Here is a 26381-nt window from a genome sequence, read left to right on the forward strand (position 1 = left end):
GTTTTAAGCCAGTGGGAACCAATTTTGAAAAACTGTTGCATTTGAAAAAGATACAATTATATATTTGAGGTAAAACTACCCTTTCCTTGATAGATCAAGTCACTGCAAAACAGGGTTATGGTTAATAGTTTGAGGTTTTGAAAAGTAATCTGTTTTTCCAGCTTCATGCATTATACTGTAAAATATTTTTTTCATTTCTAGTCACAGTGGAATATAGTGGTTTCTAAAAGGCAGATTGATGAAATGCTTCTGCATCTCTTACAAGCATTTGCATGCAATACAATGACTACCATTCTGCTGTTACTATTCTAATGATTATTGCCAGTGGCATGGAGTAACTCTCAGATGTGGTGATATCTGTTACAACAGTTCAGTGAAGGATTTATCAACAGTAAGGCACCAGATGTTTCTAAATTTTTAACACGATAAAGTTCATAAGCAGGCAGGTGTCTTCTCGGAGCTAATTCCTCACTGTGTGGTGCCATAAAAAGAAGAAAGTAAGTGCAAAATTGTTATTGTATAGTTTCTTCGCAGTAAGAAAAGAGATTTGCTCGTTTTCCCATCTTGGTTATTATATCTACAATATTTATATAATGTGTAAGTAACATACCAGTATAAATACTTCGATAATCATTTAACTAGGTGCAAGCTACCTATCTTACTTAATATCTTGTTCTAAGGTTTATATACCAGTTTGCTTGTCTTTGCAGACCTCTGCATGTTGCTGCTCGGAATGGACTAACGGTTGTAGTTCAAGAGCTTTTAGGGAAGGGAGCAAGTGTACTTGCTGTAGACGAAAATGGTAAGAATAAATTTAACTTTGTTTCCCCATAAGGAACTGTGGTTTTAAACTCAGCTCACTGGAAAGCAGTAACCCTTTGGGAATTTCATATGAGCCTTGCAGTAGGTTCCCCCCATAGAAAAAAACGTGTTGCGTTGGTGATGGATCGTTTTAGCAAAGCAGAAGTGTAAGGGGAGTGAAAACTTCCAGAACGATGCAAGTCACGGCATAGAAATGTTTGGTTTGCATTTGTAGTTTTATAATGAATACACTAGCTCTGGCATACTGGAGACAGTCAAAAAATGTAATGCTCAAAGTAAAATACAACTTTCAGCTGTTAAGCTGGATTGAATTGCCATCCATTTTGTCACGGTAGGTTTACTGGTGTTATTTTTTAAAAGCGAGTATGAGTTACAGATCTCAGTTACTGGTCTCAACCTTCTGGCTCTAATGGAGTTTTTCAGCACACAGAAGTAAGAAAAAGTAACTGCTTTATCACAGAGAATAAATCCTATACCTTGTAAGAAAAAAAGAAAATTAGATCTACTGACTTCTTATTTGCATATTTTCATGTAAGACATCTGTGGTCCTCCAAAGCTGTGCTTTTAAAAGCACAAGAGTTCCTGCTCTTATGCCATACCCCAGTGTGTCTTAAATGAAAGCAGTAGCTGGGGTTTGGGGTTTTTTGCCTGTTTTTTTGCCTGTTTTGGGGGGGTTTGGTTTTGTGGTTTTGTGTTTTGTTGGGGGGGGGGGGGGGGGGTGGTGTGGTTTTTGTTTTTTTCAGAAGGGATGTGCCTAATTAACAGTTTTAATTATATTTCCAGCTTGGAAGGTTTTTCTTCTCTTAATGTTTACTGTGACTTTTTCTGTGTGTTTCTCAGCTGACACTGCTTAAAGTGACATGGGTGATTTAAAGATCATTCCTTGTCTAAAACAGGGTACAGGGGGTAACTGCTAAATGAAACTCCCTAAAATGAAAAGATTGGAAAACGTACCTTTTTGATTTTTGTTTCCCATCACAAGTATGCTAACTGGAGATGTTTGTATTTTTGTGGGCTTTTCATGTGCAGCCAGTCCCTTGTTAGGGTGGATCTTTGACGTAACAGAGAAAAGAGTTGTTTGTATAGAAGTCACAGTTCTCTGGCAGCCTGGGGATCTAACTGCAACATGTTAAATTTCTTTTTAATTCTGCTCATAGTTTAAATTTTAAAGTAACTTTGAGTGCTACCTAATCTAGTTCCTCAATGTGGTTCTTAACTTCTGTTTCTAATAGCAATAGCTTTGTTTATAAAATTTTAAGCAGCCTTGAGAATGTTCATAACGAATTCTTTTTCTGCTGGATGAATGTACCAGCTTAAAGCACAGTACATGCAAAGTCATGAATACTTTGAGTTGTGAGAGAGCAAGGGAAATTTTTGTGGGATTTATCAATCTATCTCACCTGTCACTGTAATTTTTTCTTAATTCTTAGAAGTATTAGTATGTGAGCAGGCTTGCTAAACCTGTTGCAAAAGTGTCTTGATTTCCATAGTGTACCTTTTATAGTAAATGGAAAAGCTGGCAGTAGTGATAGCCGGGTTCTGCTTTAGGTCTACTTGTCTTTGATTTTAGCAACTACTGCTAGAGTGTAAGTGTTTCTAAAGAAAAAAAAATTACACTTATTCAATTCTAATAAAGTAAAAGTATAGGAGAAACTCTGTTTTTTTTTTTTTTTTTTGCAATTAGAAAGGCTTAAAAGAGTATGATTCATGCATTTTTGGGGGTGAAAGCTATGTTTAGCAAAGCAGACTGAAGAAACAGGTGCTGGAATATTTTGCATCACAATACTGACATTCCCTTACTTTAGCATAGCTCAGGTAATTTCAGTGATCTGCCACGCAAGCTTGGCATTTCAGATAGATGAAATCGGAGGTAAAGTTTTAGTTAGTGTTTTACATGGAAGTGTGTTTTGATACATGGAACGTCATCAGCAGAACCTCAGCTGGTATGGAGTGGTGATCCCCTTTTTTGTCTCTGAAGCTGTTGTCTTCTATAAAGGCTGCATTGACCTATTTTACAAGAGTCTCTCTTTGTATCTCTGTAAAAAAACTACTTAGTAGTCCTCTGCTGCTATATCTGGGCTACAGAAAATTATTGAAAAACATGAGCTTTGAAAAAAAACTAACATCACTCCAATTCTCTGCATTTTAGTTTATAAATAATTTATAAGATATTTAAAACTCTAGATTTGATGTCATATTGCTTTTGTTATAGAGCATCTCAATGTGGTGAGATCACTTTTTGAGGTGTTTAAGAACTAATGTCTTTGGGAAAAATGTAATCCTCTCGGTTCTCAAAAGATTAAATGCAACTGAAACAGCAAGTTAACTGTCCGGTATACTTCCTGAAAGTAGTCATGTTGAGGGTTCATTTTCAGTTCTGTATCAGTTCTCACTCAAATCTTTCCATTCTTTTCCCACGTTTCCGCACCTGTCTTGATGGAATTTTGCCATCACCCACATCTACAAAAATTTTGTTGAATTTTACGTTATTTACGGAAGTTTACCTGTCTTAAAAGAAATTACTAGCTTTTTCTTTCATTGGACTCCAGCTGAAGTTTTATTTTTGGTCACGCAACCAACTTTTCAAGGTTTTTTTGTTTTGGGTTTTTCCCCTGCTATTTAAGGGGAAATAGGCTAGCTAAATTTCCTGGTGCGGTCTGTCTTTTCTTTGTTGTATTAATGTGCACCACAGTAGTGAGAGGAGGCACTCTCTAACTCTGGAGACTGACATAGCGTGGAGGTTTCTCTTTATTTTCTAGACTCATTGTTACAGTGATCATTGGCCTTTCAAGCTTTTTAAAAAAAAAAGGGGGGGGGGGGGGGGAATAATTTTTTTTTTTTGTCTAGTTCTTTTCCAAGCCTTCCTCTACTCGTATTTTAGTTTATATTGGAGATCTCCAGTTTTCTGGAAGGAATCTTTTCTTGTAAATGCTTACAAGATGACTCATGCGTCAGATGACTCTCTTCTCTTTCCCAAGTGTAAGACTTCATTCAGTTTATCTTGAGAACTGCCTGTGCACTGACTGCATTAATAACCCTCCGATTTTCCTGTAGACGCCTTCATGGAAACTTTCAAGCCTCAGGGGAGGGAGCAGCTCTGCATTTGGGCAGGGGGAGCCCTGGTCTTAAGCCCGTGTCCACCACTTAGGCTCTGTTTTCTGTTGTGCGAGGAAGCTGCTTCACCTCACTCTGCGTCTGTTGCCCTGTCTATAAATAAAGATAGTGATACATTTTTTTTGTGTGCTGTGAAAGCTTATGCAAATACAAGTACAGATTTTGGGGAACATTATATGAGAACTGAGTAAGAGTATTTCAGTGGAGTTGGTACCTTTAGCAACATCTTATTAAAAGAACATTTAAAGTATTTATACCTATTGTTGCCCTGACACATAAATGATCAGTTGGCAGTTATTTAAGGGACATAAAAATACAATTTGTTCTTACAATTTTAAAATAATATAGACAAAAATAAAGTGGTGGAGGACACAGATGTCAGTCTTTCACGGTGCAAGCAGTTACTTCATTTTGCTATGTCTAAGGCAAGAATAAAACTGTGATATTGCATTCCTAGTTATGAAAGCTAGAAACTTAAGATCTACAATCAAATATTCGTATAAATACTGTTTTTAGAGAACTTAAAAGAAGCTAGTAATCTATGAAATCTTCACATTGGCCTTTAATGTTTTTTATGATTAACTGGGATACTGAAAGGTAGCTGGTGACTGCTCGTTTTTCTTCTTTGAGTTTTTATCAAATCATGTTAGTGAAAGAAATGGTGTTGAGTGTGGCCAGCTTGAATACACTTACTTTGTGTGTCATCTTACCTTCATACAATCTCCAGCAACTGTAGTTATTAAATTGTGTGCATTTGAGTATCAGTGCTGAGCCTTCTTTCTGCCTGATGTGCCTGAAACGCAGTCTTCATCCGAGCATAGCAAGCTCTGGCTCTTGCTTCTGAATCTTCTCAAAAAGTATCTCTTCTGCAGACCGTCACTGTTAAGTCTGAGCTGTTTAAGTGCTGTGATACCTTACTAACAATGAAAATATCTGCTGCGCTGCACTGCTGTACAGCCCTATCGCATGGTCAGCTGGTGCATTTTGTGCTTGAATTATCTGTGTTTCCTTGGATTGTATCCTCCTTTGGACAGGGACTGTTGTCTTACTGTGTTCCAAGCATCAAGCATAAGGTGTGTCCTGAGCAAATAATAGTTCAACTGCAAGACTGACTGTCCCCTGCTTGCTGTTTTCTTAACTTGTAGATACAATTATTATCCATAATGTGCCTACTTGTTTAAAACTTCTGTGCAATTGTACAGCACGATAACTACTCCCGAGCTCTGTCCTAACACTTGACCTGGACCTACTTCTACAATAAAGATGATTCCTTAGTAGTTGAAACACTTGCTGGTAGAACGGGCATTGCCTCCTTTTCCATGCCTTCCGAAGGTCTGGATAGAAATCCGTCACGCGGTTTGCTTTAAAGCCATCTGTTATTTAAAATTACTTGTGTGCTTTTCACCTGGATGATGTACACCTTTAAGTTGTGGACTGGGGGTAGCGCGGGACTTCAGACTCCCAAATGTACCTGAACATGAGTCTTCCTGTTCAGCTCATTGTGGGCATTTCTATCGCATGCAGCGAGAGGTAACTCCAAGGGTGCTACAAGGTGATCTGGCCGCCCGCTTGTGTGTGGAGCCGGGCAGAGGGAACTTACTTTGGTCTTGGCGGCAGAATTAGCAGTTATCTGTGCTTGTACTTATGTGACTGCCATGCTTCTGGAGCTGCTATTGTCACCACCAATTACAGCGCCTCGGTGTTGTGGCTATACCCCGAGACCTGTGCCAAAGCTTACCTCAGGTGCCTTGCTGAATCAGTAAGCCTAAAGCCTGAGACGGGAGCAACGCACAGATCTCCACTGAGAAGAATTTGAAGCGTTTTTCTTGACACTTAATGAGTAGAGGCAAGTACATAGGGAAGGGGGAAGCTGCAAAAGGAGAACTGTTGGAGGATTGTTAGAGCCACGGTTACCCAGAAGAGATTTCACAGCTATGTGACCTGACTGCAAATCACTCCACAGCCCGAGACCTCCTGCATCTGGGGGTTGTCACAGTAGCATTGCCTGGCAGAAGGAGTTTGGCCGGGCCAGTTGGGCAACCAGGAGGTGTAGTTTCTTTCTGCAAGTCCTAGCCTACTAATCCAGCTGGTATTTCCTCAGACTTCTGTGGATGTCTTAATTGATATCCCTCAAATAAAAGTTAGACATTGGCTGTGTAGTTTATATTACTGTGTATTGTAATAAAGCATAGGTTGATGGAAATCGTATGCTCTGCCTTTTCAATTAACTGGCCCTGATGCTTTAACCAGCTTATTATTGAGACAGGACAGTCTTACTGAAATAACTGTCTGGGATGAACAGCTGTATGGAAGCTTCTGGATGAAGAAATATTCAACATGTTGAGCTGTAGTTTCGGCAGTGGCTCTCTAGTGAATGCCTTCACCCATCACTGTTGGCTGCCATTAGTTGTCTCTCCTCCGCCAGGTGACTTCCTCACCATTTTCAAATCCAGGCTTTTCTCACTGGCCTAGAGTGTCTGACTGTGCTTAGCAAAACAAGTACATCTCTGTTCCAAAGCCCACTGACTTCTGGGTTGTTTTTGTAACCAAAAGTTTAAAAACTAAAATTAAATGCATCATCAATTAGATGTTCTTTGTTTCGGTTTTTTTTTTTAAACAGTGCAGAACTAAGCAATGTAAAATACTTTTGCAGCTGAAAGATGACATGGTCTTGGAGAACTTTTTACATTGTCTTTATTTTACATGAAGGTTTTGTCTTTTTCTTGGCTTTCTAGGTTACACACCAGCTTTGGCCTGCGCGCCCAATAAGGATGTGGCTGATTGCCTAGCTCTCATTCTGGCCACGATGATGCCTGTTTCATCGAGCAGCACGTTACCTTCCCTTACATTCAATGCCATTAATCATTACACCAACACCTCAAAAACTGTCACCTTCGATTCCTTGCCAATCATGAGGAGTGACCATAGCTCTTACTGTACTTTCAACAACATTGGCAGGGAAGATGGCTACCCATATACAGAAGAAGACGAACTCAATGACTCAGATTCTGAGACCTACTAGAAGCTACATTTTGTAGCTGTCTGAAGAGTGAACCCTTGCGCTGGAAGGTCAGACTTGCGCTTTTGGAAAAAAGCTATCAGTGTTTGAATGCAAAAAGAGGACAAACCTTTGAGAAGATGTTTTTTATTGTGGTTGCATATTAAAAAAAAAAAATCTGTGAGACTCTAGGAGGATTTTTAAGAGCATATTTTGCAGAAGAAGCATAAATTCTTGAATAAGTTCTTGGAATCCATGGCAAAAAAAAAAAAAAAAAGAATGTCAAAACTGTTTTATTTAACTTAATTCTACCATTCTGTTTCTGGTGCCAGGAGTAATTTCTGCAGACTGGGCACCCTACTTGATATAAATGAACAACACTATTGTACAACACAAAGGATGCTAGATTTAAATATTATCAATAAAACTAAAACCATTTTGAAGGCAATAAATGAGTTTGGTACAGTAGGCATTGTTTGTGCTGCAAATTGCCAAAGGACCAAATAACTTAAAGATTTTTTTTTTTTTTAATTAAATACCTTTTTGTGAAAACTGGAATAGGTTATCTGAGAAGTTGTTTTAACCAAACCTTAATTACTTCTGGAAAAGAAGCTTAGATTTGGTTTTAAATGTTGATTTTTTTTTTTTTTTTAAATCATCTGAAAGCCTTCCGACACTATTAAATGTAGCATGAAAGAAATCAGATGTACTTTTAAGTTTTGTTTTCTTTTTCTTTTAGGAGAAATGAAAATGAACTTGTCATACTTTTATAATACTAAAATTAAACCAGCTAACAAGGTGAAGTCAGGGTGAAAAATGTACAGTGTAATAAACAAGGGAAGGGGTGGGAGATGTGGGAGGGAAGCAGTAATTGTTGCACAGTTTTAGATTTTTTTAACTTTTGGGTTTTGGATTGAGATTTTTTTAATTTAAAAATACACGAGTAACTTGGAAACTATGAAACTGCATAAAAAATTTGAAATGTCTTGACAAGCCTGTTGTGACTGAGAGTTCTTTTCGATAATTTGTCTGCTTCCTTACATCATAAATTTGTATGTAAGATTAAAATTGTATATCCCTATCACTTTTTTTTTTTAAACCCTGGAGTTACAAGGGGGGGGAGGTGAATTTAAAAGTATATTTCCCTATTAGAAAAACAAGTACAGTGTCTGGTCTGTGGGAAGAGCTGTGTATCTTTGTTGTGCTCCATTTAGAAAATAAACAGCAGAAACAGGTCCCTGTAATGTAGTTCAGACTTGCCCGAAGATTTTTTTTTTAATTTATAACAGACTACTGTGTTTTTTTTAATTGCCTGAAGAATGAAAAACTGACATAAGTAAGCTGAAGTTTTGTCTGTTAAATATGAATATTTACTTTATTTGGCTCCGCTTTAACTATAACTGTTACTTTTCAAGTGAATTTGTTTATGTACATGCAAGGAATCCTTGCATGTCCTGGTAAAGTACAAATAAATTACTACAAACTGATTCCAATTTCCTTTTTATCCTTTTTGTATTGTGAAACTGGAAATCTTTATGATATTGTAAATTATCAGCTGGTTTTCTGAACATAGTGTGAAAACACGGGACAATATTTTGATCTATTTGATAATTTTGTGGGTTTTTTGAAGAATTAATGAGCATGTACATAGAAATAGTAACTGCTTGAATACTGTATTTACCTGCACTCTTTCAGTACTTCAAGATTCCTGTATATTTTACGGAGTATAATAAAACCCAAACCTGAGTTCTACTAATGAATAATTTATTTGTATCTACTAAGCATTGATGACAAAGTCTCTTCTGTGAACTGTTAGAATTTATAAAATCTACTTCACAAAGGCTTTGCCAGCATTTTAATTCCAAAGTGAAGGTGAGCTATTTAAATTTAAAGTAATTTTAAATGTTAAATTACGTCATTATTCCTTCAGGCTTTCTTTTAAGTATTACTTTCTTAACCGTTTGTGCCTGTGTTCATTGTTTATATATGCAGTATGTCTGTCCGTGAGCAGAATTAGATGACTTCAGGGAGATTGTGATTTCTGCGTTTTCTTCCTTCTGAACCTTTCAAAGCACAGGGCTGTGTGGGAGTGATGTACGCGCCTCAGCTGAGCATGCAGGCAGCGCTCAAAAGATCCGTACTGGCCTGACTTGAGATTCCCTGCATCTGTGTAAATGCAAAGGTTGAAGCAGCACAGACCCATCTTTCCTCATACGCGCGTGGAAAATCTGAATCGGAATGCCAAGTAGCATGCCTGTTATTTAAAAGGTAACAATGGCATATTTCTGTTAATGAAACTGTCCAATTGTTGTTGCTTCAAAGGAACCGTGAGAAGGTTGTATTAATAGGCCTTTATTACCTGTGCTAACTTCTACCTGACTTCAAGACCTCAGAGTGTGGTGCCTGCAGTCACAGGGCAGTTCATAGGAGGGGACAGCCCTATCTTCTTCGAAAAATAAGCAGGGCAGTATTCGTGGCCACTGTGTGCCTGGGTGACAGGAGAAAAAGCTCAGAAGGCGTTGGTTTAAAAGTTAAAGATTTGGATATGGAATACAGGCAAATGCAGAAAACAGTGCCGTGGAACACCTTTGTTTCCTTATGCCAATCAGAAATAGCGCCTCTCTCATTTCATTACTACCCACCTCTTGAGGAAGAAAACAGTTTTGCTGCATTAAATTGCATTTATTTTTAAGTTTTGTGAACTTTCTAGAGCTCAAGATCTGTCTTTTTTTAATTAGAAATTATTAATTCCATTTAGGAATTCAGAGTTACACAATTTGTGTATCTCATCTATCATCATTAGAACTTAATCAGTGAGCCTGTAGATTACAATTTGCATGTATTTGGTTATTCCTATTTAAAAAAAAAACGAAAAAAAACCCCACTCCATTACTACCTGGCAGTATGGGTAGGACAGTAATTGTGCCTTGTAAGTGATAATTGGGAGTATTATTAGAATATGGTCTTATTGCAAAAATGGAACGTGATTTGTTTAAAGAACGTGCTACTGTGGTCAGAGACCACCTTCTTAATGAGAGGTCAAGGAACAGAAGGTTCCTTGTTTCTGTAAAACAAATAATGCTGTCTGCGGCTGGTGGGGGGGTTATTTTAAAAAAAGAAAAAGAAAAAAGTGTTCATACCTCAGTGGAGGCCTGCTCCTTTCCAGAAAATGATATTGGAACCTCCATCTTTCTGAAAGAAATCCTCCTCTCTTTGTACAGATGAATAGGGCATGGTTATTGTTACAGCCCTATATTGTTTGTCATCCAAACAATCTCTTGGATTTTCACCAAGAGAGAGCCGTGAGCCTTGGCTGGACCACTCAGCAGTATGTTAGAATAAAAGAAACCCTTTTTATCCTGGAGGGGTGGGGGGAATCAAACGGACTTCAGGAATGAGAGCAACCAGCTCTGCTCAGCTTTCTGTGTAGTCTGACTTCTGGGACGTTTTACGGGGTTTTCAGTTCTCAGGATAAACGTTCTGCAGGAGAAAATGCCACGTTAGTATTAACCTCCCAGGCTGAGCTGTTACTTTTAGAGCGTAGTGTGGTAGTATGAATGCTCGATGCTGTTAAAAAGAAAAATCGGCCTGTCTCCCCCCACCCCGAGTGACCTCACTGTAATCAAAAAGATTTTTCTTGTAATTTATTACAAAATCTTGACACCTCTGTGTCTCCTGCTTTGTATTTCCTCCTGTTACTCTTTATTTCTTCCCCACCCTTAGATATCTCCAAAATAATCATATAAATGTATTTGGAACAATCAGAGCTAGAAACATACACTTCATAAACTTGGATCTTGGTTGTAGTGAATTTTTTTTCTGGTCGTATATTTTCTGGTTTAAAATTCTGACTTGTCTACCAAGCTAAAGAATTAATAAATGTTTGGTTAAAAGAAGTTAATATTTAAAAACTAATTACGTCAAAGTTTTGCTCCTTTTAACATCTACACAAAGGACACTAAGGATCCCAAAGCTGTTACCGAAGCTGTATGGAAGATCACTAAAAAGGAGCATGAGATAACGTTTACAGATTCTTCAACTCAGTAATTCTGGTTTTGAGAGGAATTGGCCTTCCTCTCTTGCCCAAAGATTATGTCCATTTAAAGGCAGTAACTACTGTAGTAATCCAGAATAATATACTCTATTTACAGTCTAGTTTACAAAAAAAAAAAGAGAGAATGTTCATTAAATCCAGTTGGTTTGAGATAACACAAGTAGTATTCTGGCAATTATGTCCATTTAAAGGCAGTAACTACTGTAGTAATCCAGAATAATATGCTCTATTTACAGTCTAGTTTACAAAAAAAAAAAAAGAGAGAATGTTCATTAAATCCAGTTGGTTTGAGATAACACAAGTAGTATTCTGGCAGCTCAGCTTCTTTATTGCCCCCCAAAAAAAACCCTAGTTTGTGGTGACCTTTCCGTTAATCGTGCAGTAACTGGGTGAGAGGGTAAGCCTGTAGAAAGATTGTAAGCAACAGTGAATAAGGTACAAAAGACTCTTGTCTAGCATATACTGGTGAGAAGTTTTTTCATGTGCATAATCATGGAACATTTTTAACCGTGCTAGACGTGTCCGGGGAGCCCATACTACTTAATTCCATGTTTGGATCAGCGAGGTTCACATCTTAAAAACTGAAACCTAAATAGAAAGGGTAAGAGTTTATGGAAACAGCTGTTCAGGAGAACTGGAGGATGTGCTCTTTGGCTCAGTGTACCACAGGGCGGGTGAGGGAGGTCTGCGGGCTTCCCCAGGAGCAGCAGGAGGAGCTGGCAGGAGTACCCTCCTCATCTCCCACCACTCTGCCTGCTCTGTGGCTCTGCTGATGGTACAGAGCCGCTTCCCAGAAGAGAAATACCTTCATGCTTTTGGTTAAAAAGCGCCGAGTCCTGATAACAATAATTCCTGATAATCCAGTCCTGGTTGGATCAGACTAATAACATAACCTTGGAGAGAAAGGTCTTTATAATCTCTTAATAAGTAGTTTAAACTTTTAACACTACTTCCGTAGGTCTAGATTTAAACTCAGCAAAATCCATTTTAATATCAGGAGAAAGTAAGTAGTTAAATTCTTGAAGTTGGTCCAGCAAATTCATGTAAATCCTTCAATCCAAGACTGACTGGTAATTATTGCCTCTTGTAGTAACCTCTCAATGATTTGTGATGACTTTGACTTCCTTACAATCCTTCTATATGCTGCAGAAGCTGGTGGGACAGTTGGAGAAGAATTCTTTCAGATTAGGATTAAAGCCCTTTTTTATAAATCTGTAGCTGTGACTCCACATTGGACAAAGTAGTAATTTATAAAACATGGGTCTCCTTTACAGACTGAAACCTGAGATACTAAATGTGAAGAAGCCCAGCATAGGCCTCTTTGTTAACCTGATGGCATTGGCTTTTTTATTTTTCTGGAGTCCTTTTCTCACGTTAATATCCGTATGTTTTGGAGAATGTTAAGTGCAAAGGAACCACCATGCATTAATTTGAAATGGCAAAACAAGTGGTCATTTTTAAGAAAATATCCTATTATTGTGTTTATAATGATCTATAAGCCTTATCACAAAAATCCCTTCATTTTATTGCTTAACAGGAGAAGCAAATGCCTGGCTGGACGTTGTAAATATTACCCAGGCCTCTAGTCTGATCCATGTATCGTCACATACCTACCGAGAGAAAAACTGTCTGAAATGGCAGCCTCGGAAAGAGCGTTTCTTTCAGTTGTTCAGTCATCTAGAGCCCAGGAAAATCACAAGATTGTTTTGGTTTCTTTTCCCTGGGGGAAAAACAGTTACGGATGTGACTAAAATGTTCTAGCTGGGGGCTTTTTTTCTGTCTCTACAACTCATCTCGCAATTGAGCGTTCCTGACAGGAGAAGACAACGAATGTCCCTACTTGCGGGACTTGAAGATTTCTTGCTCCTCTTTCCAACCCAGTATCCCAGTCTCTTTAGCACTGTTATTTGTCTTCAAATAAAGCAGCATCTAAATTATCCATGCTTCCCTGGTGGTGGGTGTTATTTTACATTCGGATAAAATGAGCTCCCTCTATTCCATGCTATGTTTCAGCAATTTCCCGAGGTTGGAAAAGGGATCTTGCAGTGTTTCACCATGTAACTGTAAACATAGTTGAATAATATGGAACCTGAAGAGCCTTTCAAGCTGTCTTAATATCGTTAGCGTCACTAAATATTTAAAGAGGAGAAAAACACCTTACATCTTCTTTTTTCATTAAAATTGCAACAGAAGCAAACAAATTTTGCTATTCAGATTCACATCAGAACAAAAACCGCCGCTTCCAAGCTTTGTCAGATGACAGACGTGCAGGTTTTCTTCTCATGGTACCTGGGAGTTGACTTAGTTCACAAAGCTTAAAACACTGAGGTCTCAGATGTTCTTTTATGTTAAAAGAATATATTAGATACCTTAAATAGTTTTAAAGCAAAATCTAAGGATTCACGTCCTATCCTGTCATTTATTTCCTATGCCTTGCCAAACTTCGTTATTCAAGCTGTCTGCATAGTTTTCTTAACATCTTAAAAATCTTTCTTAGAATCTACTAACATCTTACTGAATTCAACCTTTCTAATCTCTTCTACCAAGCGTTTGTTTGATCTGCTGTGGGTACCACTAACTATTGTCTCTGACTTCTGACCTGCGTTGCCTACGCCTGCTCTCCCAGTGGAGGGAGGAAGGAGAACACAGGGAATCTCTGAAGTACTTGCACTGCTGTTGACCATTAAAAACTTGACTGAGCGATAACTCTCACTTCAACCTGTGAATATCTGGGGTTTCAGGAATGGCATTTGTCACCACTTTTGTTTTTGTTTTTTTAAGCTACATAAATGGAGGAGGAGGGGGTAGTTCTTTCTAGCCACTGAACCTGCGTGTGTCAGTAGTGTTTAGGCATTGTTCAGGTCCTCTTTCTGTAACAGCTCTAAAAATGTACTTTTCTTCAGTTGGCTCTTTTATTGACTTTAGATGGTATGTCTGAAGCAGCCAAAGAGGGCAGTTTTTGTGTTGGTCCTCTTGGGTTTTCTGTGACGCTGGGGAGTTTGTCAAATACCTGATGCTGCAAGACAGGTCACAGCCTGGGCAAGACCGTGCTGTGCCTCATGACGATGGCTTCCTTACTTCCGTGTTGATTGCAGGAGGCTCTTGAAGCTCAGTCACTTCAGCCCGGTTCATATCACCTGCAGAGATCTGCCTAAACAAGCTTATGCCCACTTGTGCATTGTGAAGATCTCCGATCTGAAGAGATTGTCCCAGTCCGTGTCCAGTTCCTCAGCCTGTTCACATGCCTCTCAGTAACTTAACTCCAACGTCCTGTTGGCCAAATGTTCCTCTGATGTGCTTTCTGGTGGTTTCTCTCACTGTAATCTGAGTATCCCCACATCCACCTGGAAAACTCACTGGTCATGTGAACCCCAAAGCAGCAGATCCCTTATGAAGAAAGCCCCAACACCTCTGACTTGCGTGCTGTTACCCCTGCCTGGACAGACAGTTTCTCTGGTTGTCTTTCCCTTCCCAGGGGCGGTGTCAAGGCCTTTTAAAGACATCATCCCCCGCTGTCTGTCTCAGACAGGATGTTCCTTTGGTCTCGGTACAAATTTCCAAATCCTGATTTAATTTAAGTCAACAGACCTAGTGATTTAAAGCGGTTCTAGACTTCAGCTGTACTTCCCGTATGTCGGAAGATCCTTGTGTTCCGGTTTGTTTCTGGTTGCGCTCACAGACGGAAACCATTCAGGAAGCTTTAATTAAACTGTTTGTATCCATTGAAGAGACATTAGATGACGGGCTGCATTACAGTATGTTACGAGTCTGCCTGTGTGAACATCAGCCTTGCTGAAGGCTTCTCACACCTCCTCAGTAAATCGTATGTAGCTTCACTCTCACGGAACACCGGGTTGTTTGGGAGCGGTGCTGCATTCAGCAGGGCAATGTTGGGATCGCTGTTCCAGCGCAGACTTCCAGAACCCGCCGACTGGTGGTGGTGAGTGCCATAGGGTACTGCCTGGTCACCCCGTTTCAGAGCGGATACATCTGTTGTCACTCAAAGATCGGGATGGTGGGGGAGGAAGTTACTTAACGGTAATTCTCCATCATGTCTAGTACTGTCTGTTCCGCTTCTTCCAGTGTCTCTGCTAAAGGCTGCTTTTTTGGGTGAAGGGAACAAGGTATGAAAACACACTCTAATACTTACGCCTGCTCTCCTCAGGGAAGAGACAGAGCAAAACCATGCAAATGGTAGGGCCAGAATGGCTTGTTTTCTAACAGTTTTGACATGCCCAAAGCTAGAATAGCTTTGTGGAACACACTCTGCAAGTATTTCACAGATAGGTTTTTTTTTTTTTCTTAAGCATAGCAAATATGTGTAATGCTATTTACTTGTTTAGCCTAATTTATTGTGATAACAACAGTCTGCTTTGGAACTAAATCCAAAACAGTATTTAGTGCAAGAGGACACATGTTTTTCAGCCTACAAAGTGAGGGGGGGAGGCTTGTCCTGAGAGCTGAAATTCTCGAGCCGTTTGTTGTTTCTTTCTTTTAGGCTTGGTCATTATGGTACTAGAACCAGAAGCACAATAAGCACCACGCATGCTTTTCTGTTTTACCCTGTATGTTCTGGAATTTGTGCAGCATTCAGCAAGAACACCACTATGGGTGCCAAAGAATGAATGCTTTTTAATAACCCTGCAGTGGGACGGCCTACTTTTGCGTCATCAAGTTTATGTCTAACGAGATACAGACATTCCTCTCTCTGTATGTCTGTCCAGTATATGCTGCAGGATAAACAAACCTGTTGTGCTGCTGTATCAAAACTGAGTGTGACTAGGTCCTGGCTCACAGTAACACAGCTTGGAGAAGGAAGGTTTGATAGAGCCCAAGATCATAAATATTTATATACTTATTTTGTGTAAATATTTAACAAACCTTGAGGTAGGAATTCAGCAATTTCTTGGTTGTTTTGCTTTCTGAAACCAGAAAGTGAGTTCATTCAAAGCAGGAGCTTATTGAGCACCTTTCAGTATGCGTACTTGTAGCTGCCATAGTGGTTTGAGTCTGCACACATCTCGGAACTGACTCAGACCACCAAAATGGAGACTCGCAGCTCTCCCATTAGCGCTCTGCTCCTTGCTGCTCCCAGCCACTGGAATGCAACTAACAAACTGAGCAAGTGGAACACGAGGACTCACCAAAGGAACGGTTGTGTTTATTCCATAACAGCTATTATGCAGATGAAGTCATAACAGCCAGTAAGACCACACAAAATTATAACACTTGAGAATAAATTATCTTCTCTGAATTTAACCCCAAATTAATATCCTTTGAATATTCTCTTCCCAACCTCTTCACTGCAGTAGAACAGTTTGTCACTGCAGTACAGTATTTATAGCACTTACTCTAGTTATTGCTCTAGAAACAATGGTGTGTTTTACTCATTTAGCAGCAGGAACCTGCCATCTGGCACACGAAGTATTTATGTAAAAACCTTGCTGTCCCACAATTCATGATGTGCTTTTCATAGCTCTTGTTGAATTAATTTATGAACAATGTGTAAGATGTCTTAAAGTCAAGAGTCTTGAAATGACTTCTCTTTTAAACGTGGAAAGTTAAAGTACTTAAACAGTACATAACATAGTCGTTGATATTCACTGCCGACGTTTTCTTTAAACACAATTCCTTGCACAGTAGGCTGGAAATTATGTCTTAATGCAGTCTAGTTTTTCACAATCATTTGATATCCTCTTCCCCAGACTAGCTGTTTCGTAGATGTTCACAACTGTAACATTCAGTTACTGTATATAAGTATGAGAAAGTATATGAGAAAACTCACTGAGCTTTCTAACGGGATTACACACAACTGAGTGGCCAGCAAATGGTAATGATTTCAGCTGGGAGTTTTTGACTCTTAAGAAAAAAAATAAATCACGGCACCTTAACCAAAAATCAGAACCGCACCATATACAAGCTATATGTATGTTTAAAGATGTATTTTCATGCATATCATGCACGGTATTTGTGTCTTCGTTCCTTTCCCTATTTTTTCTCCTTTTGCAATGGTTTTCCATTGCATTCATTTCCATACTCCTAGCCAGGACCCCAGAAAACCAAAGGATTAAATTAAAAGGAACAAATTCAGTTGAAATGAGAAATATTATCTTCCCAATATAAAACATCTCAACACAAGCCTTTATCTTTGCAAGGCAGTTCTTTTACTTCTGGTAGGACATAAGCTACCAAGATACAGACTGTACTGAAAGCCTCTTAGGTTAAGTGCTTTGCTTATCATTTCAAATGTGGAATCTAATCAGTCAGTCATGTAACAAACATACCTGAAGCTCCAGGCAGTACAGATGTTCAACAACTTCTGTTAAGATACATACTCTGAAAATATGGGCAGTTGTTTTCTGGTTCAGTCAAGTATCTGTGCTAGTCCTTTTCGTACCATCGTCCATATAGAGCAGCTGTCAGTAGGCCAGAAGATGTTCTATTTTTGCTTATGAAATAGTGGTTGTTTTTCCAGCCCATGTGATCAGCAAAGTCCAAGGTAATACCAGATGTCAGCAGTAAAGGAAAGATATAAGGGGTACTCATATTTCCCCATAGCTGGAAATCTATCAGAGCAGTGGCATCTGTAACCTCCTGTCCACAAGTGCTAAAGCTGAGACCACCACACTTTACTAATGCACAGGCCTGGACGTAGTATGTGCCATGCACTGTATGGAGCCCATCAAAAACTCCCAAAGCATATAATTCATCGGTTAAAACAGCTCTCCGATAATTTAAGTAACAACAAAGGGTATTGGCACAAACCTGGAGCTCTCCTGTTTCCCCCCATACAGGAACGAAAGTATAGTTGTCATACATCATTTCTGCATAAAATAGGGGAGGTAACCGTTCATTTCCTTTTTCTGAAACTCTGCCGGGTATCTCTTGTTCCTCCTTAAAGCAAACTTGATCATCCATTGGGGCACTTGTAAAAGTCTTGCACGAGTGATGTAAGTTCTCTCTGAATCTTTCATTACTCTCCAAATTGGTTTTGTAATCCGTGGTAATCACAGGAATTTCTGCTACTATGAGCTTGCCACCGTAACCTTCCATGTTGTGGTAGATGAATGACTTGACAGGAGTGTATATACCACTCCCAGTCATGCCTAAGGTAGGGTGGTGGATATTAGCTGCTAAAATATTGATGTTGAAAGCTGTTGCAAAAGCTTGTTGAAATTCTACAGCAGACAGGAGCGGGAGCTGGTTCATCCAGGCAGTCGGATATACAACTTGTTTCAAATTGTATTGTCTGATGAGGTTCACTGCAGGCTCAAAAAAGAGTATGTCAAAGCAAGTGAACATGCCAAACTTGCCAGCAAAAGGGGTATCAAAGAGTATGTAGTCAGGCTCTGGAGGGGTATCAAAAGCGTATTCAAAATACAGATTGTGTTTGCGATACGTGGCTACCAGCGCACCGTCATCACTGAATGCCACGTTGGTATTGAACTGGTATCTTCCATCCGATGGACAGTGAGGATCAGTGTGCTCACAGGGTTGCTTAGTTCCTAAGTTTGCTACAAGGAATATTTTGTTCTTCAGCGCCATGCAGCTCAGACGCTGAAGAACCTGAAAAACAGTATGGGGACATGTAAGCACTTCAGGATATGGAGGGATAAGTTTTACTTAAGCATCTATGACAAATTTAATACTTTTCAAATTATTATTTTCAACTGGAAATTGAACACGTTTGACCTTATCCGTAAAATTTAAATGTACTGATGATTTTGTGATGTAAGCTATTGGAACCAGTGGTTTTCTAGACTGAAAAGTATTTCAGATACTAATTTCAAAATAGCTTTGAAAAAATTATCTGGGTTTTATTTCCTGAGAAGTAAGTAAATAAATAATCTCTCTATTTCAAGGGCGTTACTTTTCAGAACCTTCTGACTGTTGCAGGAGCACCAATGGCTTTAAAACACCATAGGTGAACTGAAAGCTTTGACAAGGCAGCGTAACTGATCTCTGTGTGCCTTTAGAACAGCAAATGTCTAATAATGATTATTAGCACCCACAATGGCTTGTTCCTGCAACTAGATGTTTTTACTCTAAATTAAAAAAAAAAAGTTATTACTAGCTACAACTTAGAGAAGCAGAGGTGTAAATGGATAGATTCCGCTTAGCTATGGAAAAGAAATACAACAAGTTGCAGACTACAGTATTACCGGGATGTTTCTTCCACGCCATAGAGAGCTGTGCCAAAGACTGCCGGTATTGCAATCTCCAAATAGGATCTGAATGGCAAACTAAGTTCTTGCTTGCTTGTGCATGATCATTGGTAGTAAAGCTTCATAGGCCAAAGCAGGTCACCATTTACAACTGCGATTAAGGTTTGCACACAAACTCTGCTTAGTAGGCACGTGCATGATTATTTACTTTCATCATACTGACTACTGTCACCTTAATAGGAATCAATAGTTTGTATTACTAAGCATGGTTATTTTCATTTTGGGTTCAGAACAGTCGATGAAAATACTATTTTTGTAACTTGCAGGTCACATCTTCAGTAATCACACTTGCTCTGTGCTGAGCTGTGACTTCTATTACATTATAGCGGGTCAAGTCCTGTTACTTGTGCTCATCATTTTACACACAATCACTGAGTCAGAATGTTCTGATGTAATTGTCATTAAAACCGAGTAACAAGAATGCATCGAAAGTGAAGATACTGCTATGTTGTTTTATATAAAACAGTGTTGTTCAAAATAAAATCCCACACTACTAACAATATATATTAGAGAGTAGTTACCGTTTCATAGGTTGGGGAGGGGGAGATGGGAAATCCAGATGGCTCATAAACAAGCTAATCTTCTTGCATGTATGTATCTAAAGCCCTCCTCTGCTCAGAATGAAACCAGCATAAACTGAGAGTTCATGAAAACAGAGTCTGGTACTACGAGCTGTTAAACTTCTTGCTTACTTCCCCAAGCTAGAGCTAGTTTCCCACTTGGAGCACAAATCCAGCATTCAGTTATTCCACCTCTCTGCAGAAATCACTCCTACATTTACCTCTGTGTCATTGAACAAATACGGTTCTCTGCATGGATTCCACTTCACGGAGTGTGAATACAGAACGAAATCTAAGTAAGGATAAATGGAGCTTCTGGTGAAGTTGAAGCCATGGATTCCATCTTCAGGAAAAACAATGATCTGTGCTCCCTGTATGTAAAACAAAGGCATGTTTTGTAGGCAAAGCAAACCCAACCTAAATACGAAGGCGGCGGAAGGGAATCTCATGGGTAGAAAGAGCTAAAGAAAGTTAAGGATAACCCAAATAGGTTTTGACACGAATGTAGTTTGAAAATATCTTTTCTTTGACTTCAGGTTAAAGACTGATGTTAAAATTTGTCTTAACTTTTTTTCAGAATTATGCCATTTGCAGATTAACTCTGTCAAAGGTCCTGTATCTGTGTCAAAGGTACAGTAACTGTGTCAAAGGTGCAGCATCACTTAGTCTGGGCTATATACCTTGATTAGGTATATAGGGTTGTATAGGGTACTGGGAACAGCTTGACTGTGGAAGCAATGCAGATTCTGGTAGAAATGTAGCCATGCCAGAGCTAGGCTGGCTCTACCTGAAGTTCAGGAAGATCTGTTCCTAAAAATGTGGTGGGCTCCTCTTAAATCAGACACAGCATCAGTCACTCAAATTCCTGTGACTGTTCAAAAGCCAGTTCAAATGTGTTATCTGTGCTATGGCTTTGGGATAACTTATGTGTCTTGGATGCAGTACTGCATAAAAATAGCTATTATGCTTCTGGACTGTGATGCCCAGTCATCATTCTCAAAAAAAAAACAAAAAACAAAACAAAAAAAACCCAAAACCAAACAACCACTTTTTGAAATTGTATAAAAATTGTCATTCTTCTGTTCCAAAACAACAGATTTCTGAAACTTGCAAGTCAATTCTTCTCTGCGTAGGAACAGTAATGCCTGCTTCCTCTGACTAGAACCAGCTTTGGGTTTTCTTGGGGAGGGAAGGAAAGAAGGCTGTGCATAAGAACAGCCAGAAATACTAGTCTCTCTCCTCTAATTATATTTAGACTGAGAACCACTCCATGGACCGTAGGAGAAAGGAATGGAAAACTTTACTTCCACAAAGTTGTTAATGGTGGAACATTCATTTCCAAAGCATTTAACTTCCTTAGATTTTAGAAATATTCAGGAATTTCCATTGAGAGCACTGGAATAAAATCAAACCCAAAGACAGCTGCCTGTAAGAAAATCTTTCAATAAAAACATTCCATTTAAGAAAACAGAAAGGAGCTAGGTAGTCAGACCAAAATAGAAAATTAATTTCTCTATACTAAATAACTATAGGCGTGTTTTTCCAAGCTTGGAATAACTCAAGTTAGGCGAGCTGCTAATTGGCCTGATTTTTTTCAGAGCTGCTGGCAGGTCAGAATGTCTGAAAAACCAGACCATACTTATGTATATAAATATGGCTTTAGTTGCCTGGGAACACGAACGTGAAAGATTATCCTCCAATAGCACTTACTCTATATATACATAGGACACACGCAACTGCTACTAAGCTGCGGCATACCTGTCTTGCAGCAGCCACTACTTGCTGTTCATAGATGTCTAGGTTTCTGCCCATGAGTTCCAGCGCAGACTGTCGATCAACCAGGGCTGTTGGGTTAGGACTCAGTATGGACTCGTGCTCATACACGGCAGCAACGTAATGCCCTTCCCTCTTAACTCTTCCCGAGACAACATGACAGCAAAAAAAGCAGACAGACAGCTTCCAGCACAGATCCACCATGGTGTATGCCATAAATCTAGAGAAAAAAAAACAGGTGGGGTTGGTGGACCTTGAGCAACACATAGTGCCAGGAATTTAAATTTACGATTACATATGGACTGTAACTGAGACTCTTAACAGTGTTTGAACTGAGTGTGTTGGTTTTAAATTTCTGAACAACCACATTCATATTGTTTCTAAACAAATCTATCTATGTTGGTGCTTTAAATAACTGTGTTCTGTTTAAAAGCATTTTAGCTTCATATATAGTTCTACTGATCTCCTTGCTTTGTCTCCCTTTCCAATTAACTTTATCATTCATTTATAGACCTTTCGCACCATGCACCAAAACGTCTTTGGGAAAAGTTAAAAGCAGCTCGCAAATTTGCAGTTTCTCCCCCATTTGGTGATGGGGGATGTATTTAAAAGTAGCATTTCCTAAAATCATTCGGACACAATATTTAGTAGTCAAGTAGTGGTTTAACTAATTTTATCAATACTGAAACAGGGAATCGCCAAAAGAATTACAACAGACACTACTTGTACATTTATCTGTCTTTCTATCATGAAAATGCCTCTCCTGAGGGATTATGGATTCACTCTATTCCAACTCCATGTATGTAATGCACTAATTTGTCTCATACACTGCGGCTTTTTTCAACATTTATAAAAATGTTGAGTGCAATTCAGGTCTGCATTCCTCCTCTAAAATGCTTTCATAGTAATAACAATAAAGCAAAAATCCATACAAAATGCAGAAAATTTGCATTACTGAGCTTTTCTTAGAAAGAAATGAAGAATTAGTGAGTCTGGAAGGCTGGGGCACTCTCTCCAACATGGCCTCCCCATGTAGCCTTTCTGACGTCCCAAGTTGGGAAATACTTATACAGAACAAGGACTGACTGACACAGTCAATGGCTGTGCAATGCTTAAGAAATACTATAGAAATACCATGTTATTCTCACAATACGAGACTTCTGTATTTGTCACCCCAGTGTTACTAGTATCATTAAGGAATTAAATTTTGAATATCAGTGAAATTGAAAGAGCATGCAGGAGAGATGCACTGATGCTATATATTGATGGCCCAGTCTTCAAGTTCAGTTACTGACTTTTTCATTGTATTTCATAGAACCATAGAATAGTTTGGGTTGGAAGGGACCTTTAAAGGTCATCTAGTCCAACCCCCCTGCAATGAGCAGGCACATCTTCAACAAGATCAGGTTGCTCAGGTTGCTCTTTGGTAATTCTTATCCAAGAAAAAAAATGTTCCAAAACACTCTTAGTGCTTCTCAATCTTTGTGATCCACAACTCCCTGAATTTTTCCAAAGCAAATACAGACTCTGAAAGACACATGCATGAAGAGCCTTCTCTAGTTCCCATTAGGAGTTCAGCAGAAAAAGAAATCAATTTTAAACTAATCCCATTTTTATTTTTTATTCAGGTCATATTAAACGTAGTTCTCTACCTACAAAAGATAGTCTATGGCAAGTTAACTTAAAATACCTCTTTTCTTAAATTCCAGAATGAAAAGCAGCTAATAAGCAATTCTCAATACTGTTGTTTTGAGGGTTTTTTTTTTGTCTAATCACCAACTGGTTTAGTATCTAACAATGAACAAATTGAAGCGTGAGTGAAAGCTATTCAAAAAGCATTTAGTAAGTAATACCTTAGTTTAAACCACTTGTTTGCTTCCATGAGCAGCTCTACACACTGTTTGCAACACTGGTTTTATAGCAACACAATTCCACGTAGGACAGGAAAATCAAAACCTTAGTGCCTACGGTAGGCAGAAGACTTGTTTGCTCAACCAAAAAGTTTTAATATGTAATAACACTTGTAAGGGTCCAGGAGTAACTTAGCTATTAGATGCTGCTAAGCTCAACTACTTATTTTCTTGAGGCTTAATTTGCCAATGTGTCCATATATACATGCCTTCAATGGTAAATTTAAGTTTCCTAAAGCACAATAAAAACAGAAGAAAGCCTTGGCATCTCTGTAAACAGTTGTATTAAAGACACTCCATTTATAGAAACAGTGAGAAGTGATGTACAATAAGCTACCCTTGCTATTCCGCATCTTGAGGAAAACACTTGGCACTTGGGGGGGGAGGGTGATTTGGCAATGCATATCAAGAACAGAGGATCCTACTTTGTCTTATGCAGCTCAGCTTTGCAAATGAAATACCAAGGTACACGTGAAGATATAAAGCAGTAGCAGGGGGAGGGAGAAGAGAGGTGGGAAGCCTCTCACAGTTAAGGAAGCCACTGAAAATAAACACACAGTGTTTGCACTTCACTGACAAAACTATCTTTTCTATTTCTGTCATCCCTGCAGAGCCAAAATGCCTATTTAGGACAGGAATGGGTTCTAGTTGGCCGTTCCTCAACGAAGTTGTCAACTAAGATGTAATTAGAATCCATCATTACTAGTGATGGAAAAAGTTGGAGAGTTTCAGATCACAGAATGGCATTGCTATGCGTTAGAAAAATAGCCTTTTTGCCTTCTAAGCCGACACATTAACATAAAAAATTAACAGGTAATGGGCTTCTACAAAATGTATTTTACAGACATGCTTGGAGAATTCTCATTTTTCTGCCACGGTTTATTTTCTGGTGGTCAGAAACACTCGAAGTACTAACCCTTCCTCATTTAGACGCACACAAGGTTTAGCACTAAACATCCAACTACGCAATCCCATCTGGCTGAACCTGGGCCAATTAAAATAATTTAATAACCAAAATAATTCCTCTGAGTCCTTATCTTTGGTTGTCATTACTGCTAGTCCTACAGACGGTGGCTGAGCACTTATGTGAGTGCTCCCTAATGCCTTTCCCCTATTTGACAGCTTAAACAACTGAACCCTTCTATCTAATGGGTTGCTTCTAACAAGGAGAGCTGTGACAGGCTCCAAGGCTGGACTTGGGGATGGTAACCTTTCCAGCCACAATAAGGATACTATCAGGGTTTACTCAGCCCTTAGGCTGTGAGACTCCAGGTAAGTCTCAGCCACATTGGTTTTTTTTTTCCCCCTAACAGAAAGTGCTACACTATCTAATAAATCCTTTCCTTGAAGAGAAGTTAATTTGTTCAGGGTCTATAGAGCTGTCACCTCATCTGAGCCAGGACTCTAAAAGAAATTTTCATGAACTGAAATGCTTTATAATTTAATCTCTTTTTCTGTCCCTTTCCTGTGATTTATGTGGTCTTTTGCCTGGCAGATCCACTTCAGTAGGGATCATCTCACCCAAACATAAGTATTTCATAGCAGTATTACTGTCATGCAGTCACAGTATTCTAGTTATAGTTCTATAGAAAAGGTAAAAAGACCAGTGTTTAAGTTTGGATGCTCATTCAGACAAGTTTTTCCCCCAGTCACAGTGCAGACTGTTTTCCTATTCAGTTTTTCAGAACCATCTAATCTCGGTACATTGTGAAGCAAAGCATCCAGTCACTCACTTTTCAACAACTTTGGAAACGTAGAAGTTTGTCGACTCTCACTAAAGGAAGGCAATACATGCCCTGCTTCTTAGCACTTTTATACTCAGAAGAATCCAACGGACTGTAAAAACCAGAAGTAGCACGGCACTAGTCTGGGTCCTCTTAAGTGATTAATAGCAAATGCCTGTTAAGCTATAGGAACATAAACAGTAATAATTATGAGGCAAAATATTAAATTTGCTATAAAAAAAAGTATATCTTTTTTACATTGATATCCATGAATTGTGATGTTGCTGCCATTCTAGTATATAGAATATATAACACAACAGCCCCTACATAGATGTAAAAATATAGTGAAATTCAAGTTTTTTCTATTGATCCCTCCTGTCTACTGCTGTTATACAGTGCACTGTATTTTAGTACAGTATTTACTATATAGGTTTTTATGAAGTTTTTTTAGCAATGCAATCATAGCTCAATGTGAACTGGTATCTTACATTTCCCTTTCTGAAAAACATTTAATTTTGTGTGCAGTGCATTACATAACATTGCTCTAGCTTCTTGGCTGTTATCCAGAGGCACAATCTATTTTTAAAGAATGCTGCCCATTCAATACAATGTTTTGCAAGAAGTTTTATACATTTCACAGCATTCCTGAAGTACACTTTGTCTCATAATTAAAAGATCTATGTTATCTCATTGACAGGACGAGGGTGAATTGAATGCTGCTGTTATTAGTGGTTCACCTCAAACAGCTCAAGATGGTAGCACAACCAACAAGTCAGAGCGTGGGGCAGAACGTATTGTCAACTGTGCCACTTCTCGGACACGTGCATGCTTGGCGCGGCCAGGACAGGCACAGCCAGGTAAAATGGTGTGCACCATCCGTCGGTGAGGATTTTGGAGACGCGCCTCACACTACGCTCCCGCTTCTCCTCATGAATGCTGGCGTCAGGTATCTTCGTGTAAAACTACCCTGTACTTTGCCCCGCTCTGCGTTAGCCATCTCCGACCAACTCCACAAAGCTGGAGTGCTACACTGCGGAGGCGGCCCCCCTGGTTACAAACGGGGTTCGCCCTTCAGCTCCCACGGGCCTTCGAGGTCGAGCTGCCACACGCCAAGGGCGGCCTTACGGGAGCCCGGGCCGGGCGGTGAACCCCCCCGCCAGCTCCCCCCTCCCCCGGCTTGAGGCCGCTCGCTCGGCGAGCC

At 39.3% G+C, this 26381-nt stretch overlaps 2 protein-coding genes across 2 annotated transcripts in view; one reads left to right on the forward strand and one right to left on the reverse strand.

The window, feature by feature from the left end:
* ANKRD28 (ankyrin repeat domain 28) overlaps nucleotides 1–8686 on the forward strand; it is an 83005-nt gene extending 74319 nt beyond the window's left edge. The window contains exons 27-28 of the mRNA XM_009325699.1: nucleotides 711–802; nucleotides 6672–8686. Of these exons, the coding sequence (XP_009323974.1) occupies nucleotides 711–802; nucleotides 6672–6958 (379 nt within the window). The 3' untranslated portion in view covers nucleotides 6959–8686. The remainder of the gene's footprint in view (nucleotides 1–710; nucleotides 803–6671) is intronic.
* A 7451-nt stretch (nucleotides 8687–16137) lies between these two features.
* BTD (biotinidase) lies at nucleotides 16138–21762 on the reverse strand. Its single transcript, XM_009325700.1, has 3 exons — nucleotides 21532–21762; nucleotides 19995–20144; nucleotides 16138–18554 (listed from the first exon to the last, which is right to left on the reverse strand). Exons 1-3 carry the CDS (start codon nucleotides 21760–21762, stop codon nucleotides 17370–17372), a joined length of 1566 nt encoding a protein of 521 aa, XP_009323975.1. The 3' UTR covers nucleotides 16138–17369.
* Nucleotides 21763–26381: the final 4619 nt, after the last annotated feature.

The sequence above is a fragment of the Pygoscelis adeliae genome, unplaced genomic scaffold (genome assembly GCF_000699105.1).
Source record: "Pygoscelis adeliae isolate BGI_AS28 unplaced genomic scaffold, ASM69910v1 Scaffold226, whole genome shotgun sequence".
In the NCBI taxonomy this organism is placed as follows: domain Eukaryota; kingdom Metazoa; phylum Chordata; class Aves; order Sphenisciformes; family Spheniscidae; genus Pygoscelis; species Pygoscelis adeliae.

Excerpts from the sequence above, each read along its gene's own strand:
- BTD (XM_009325700.1), bottom strand. The coding sequence starts at position 21,762 with ATGGCATACACCATGGTGGATCTGTGCTGGAAGCTGTCTGTCTGCTTT. Across the intron at positions 20,145-21,531 it reads TAGTGGCTGCTGCAAGACAG|GGAGCACAGATCATTGTTTT; the intron begins GTATGCCGCAGC and ends TTTTACATACAG. Across the intron at positions 18,555-19,994 it reads ATTTGTTCAATGACACAGAG|GTTCTTCAGCGTCTGAGCTG; the intron begins GTAAATGTAGGA and ends ACTGTTTTTCAG.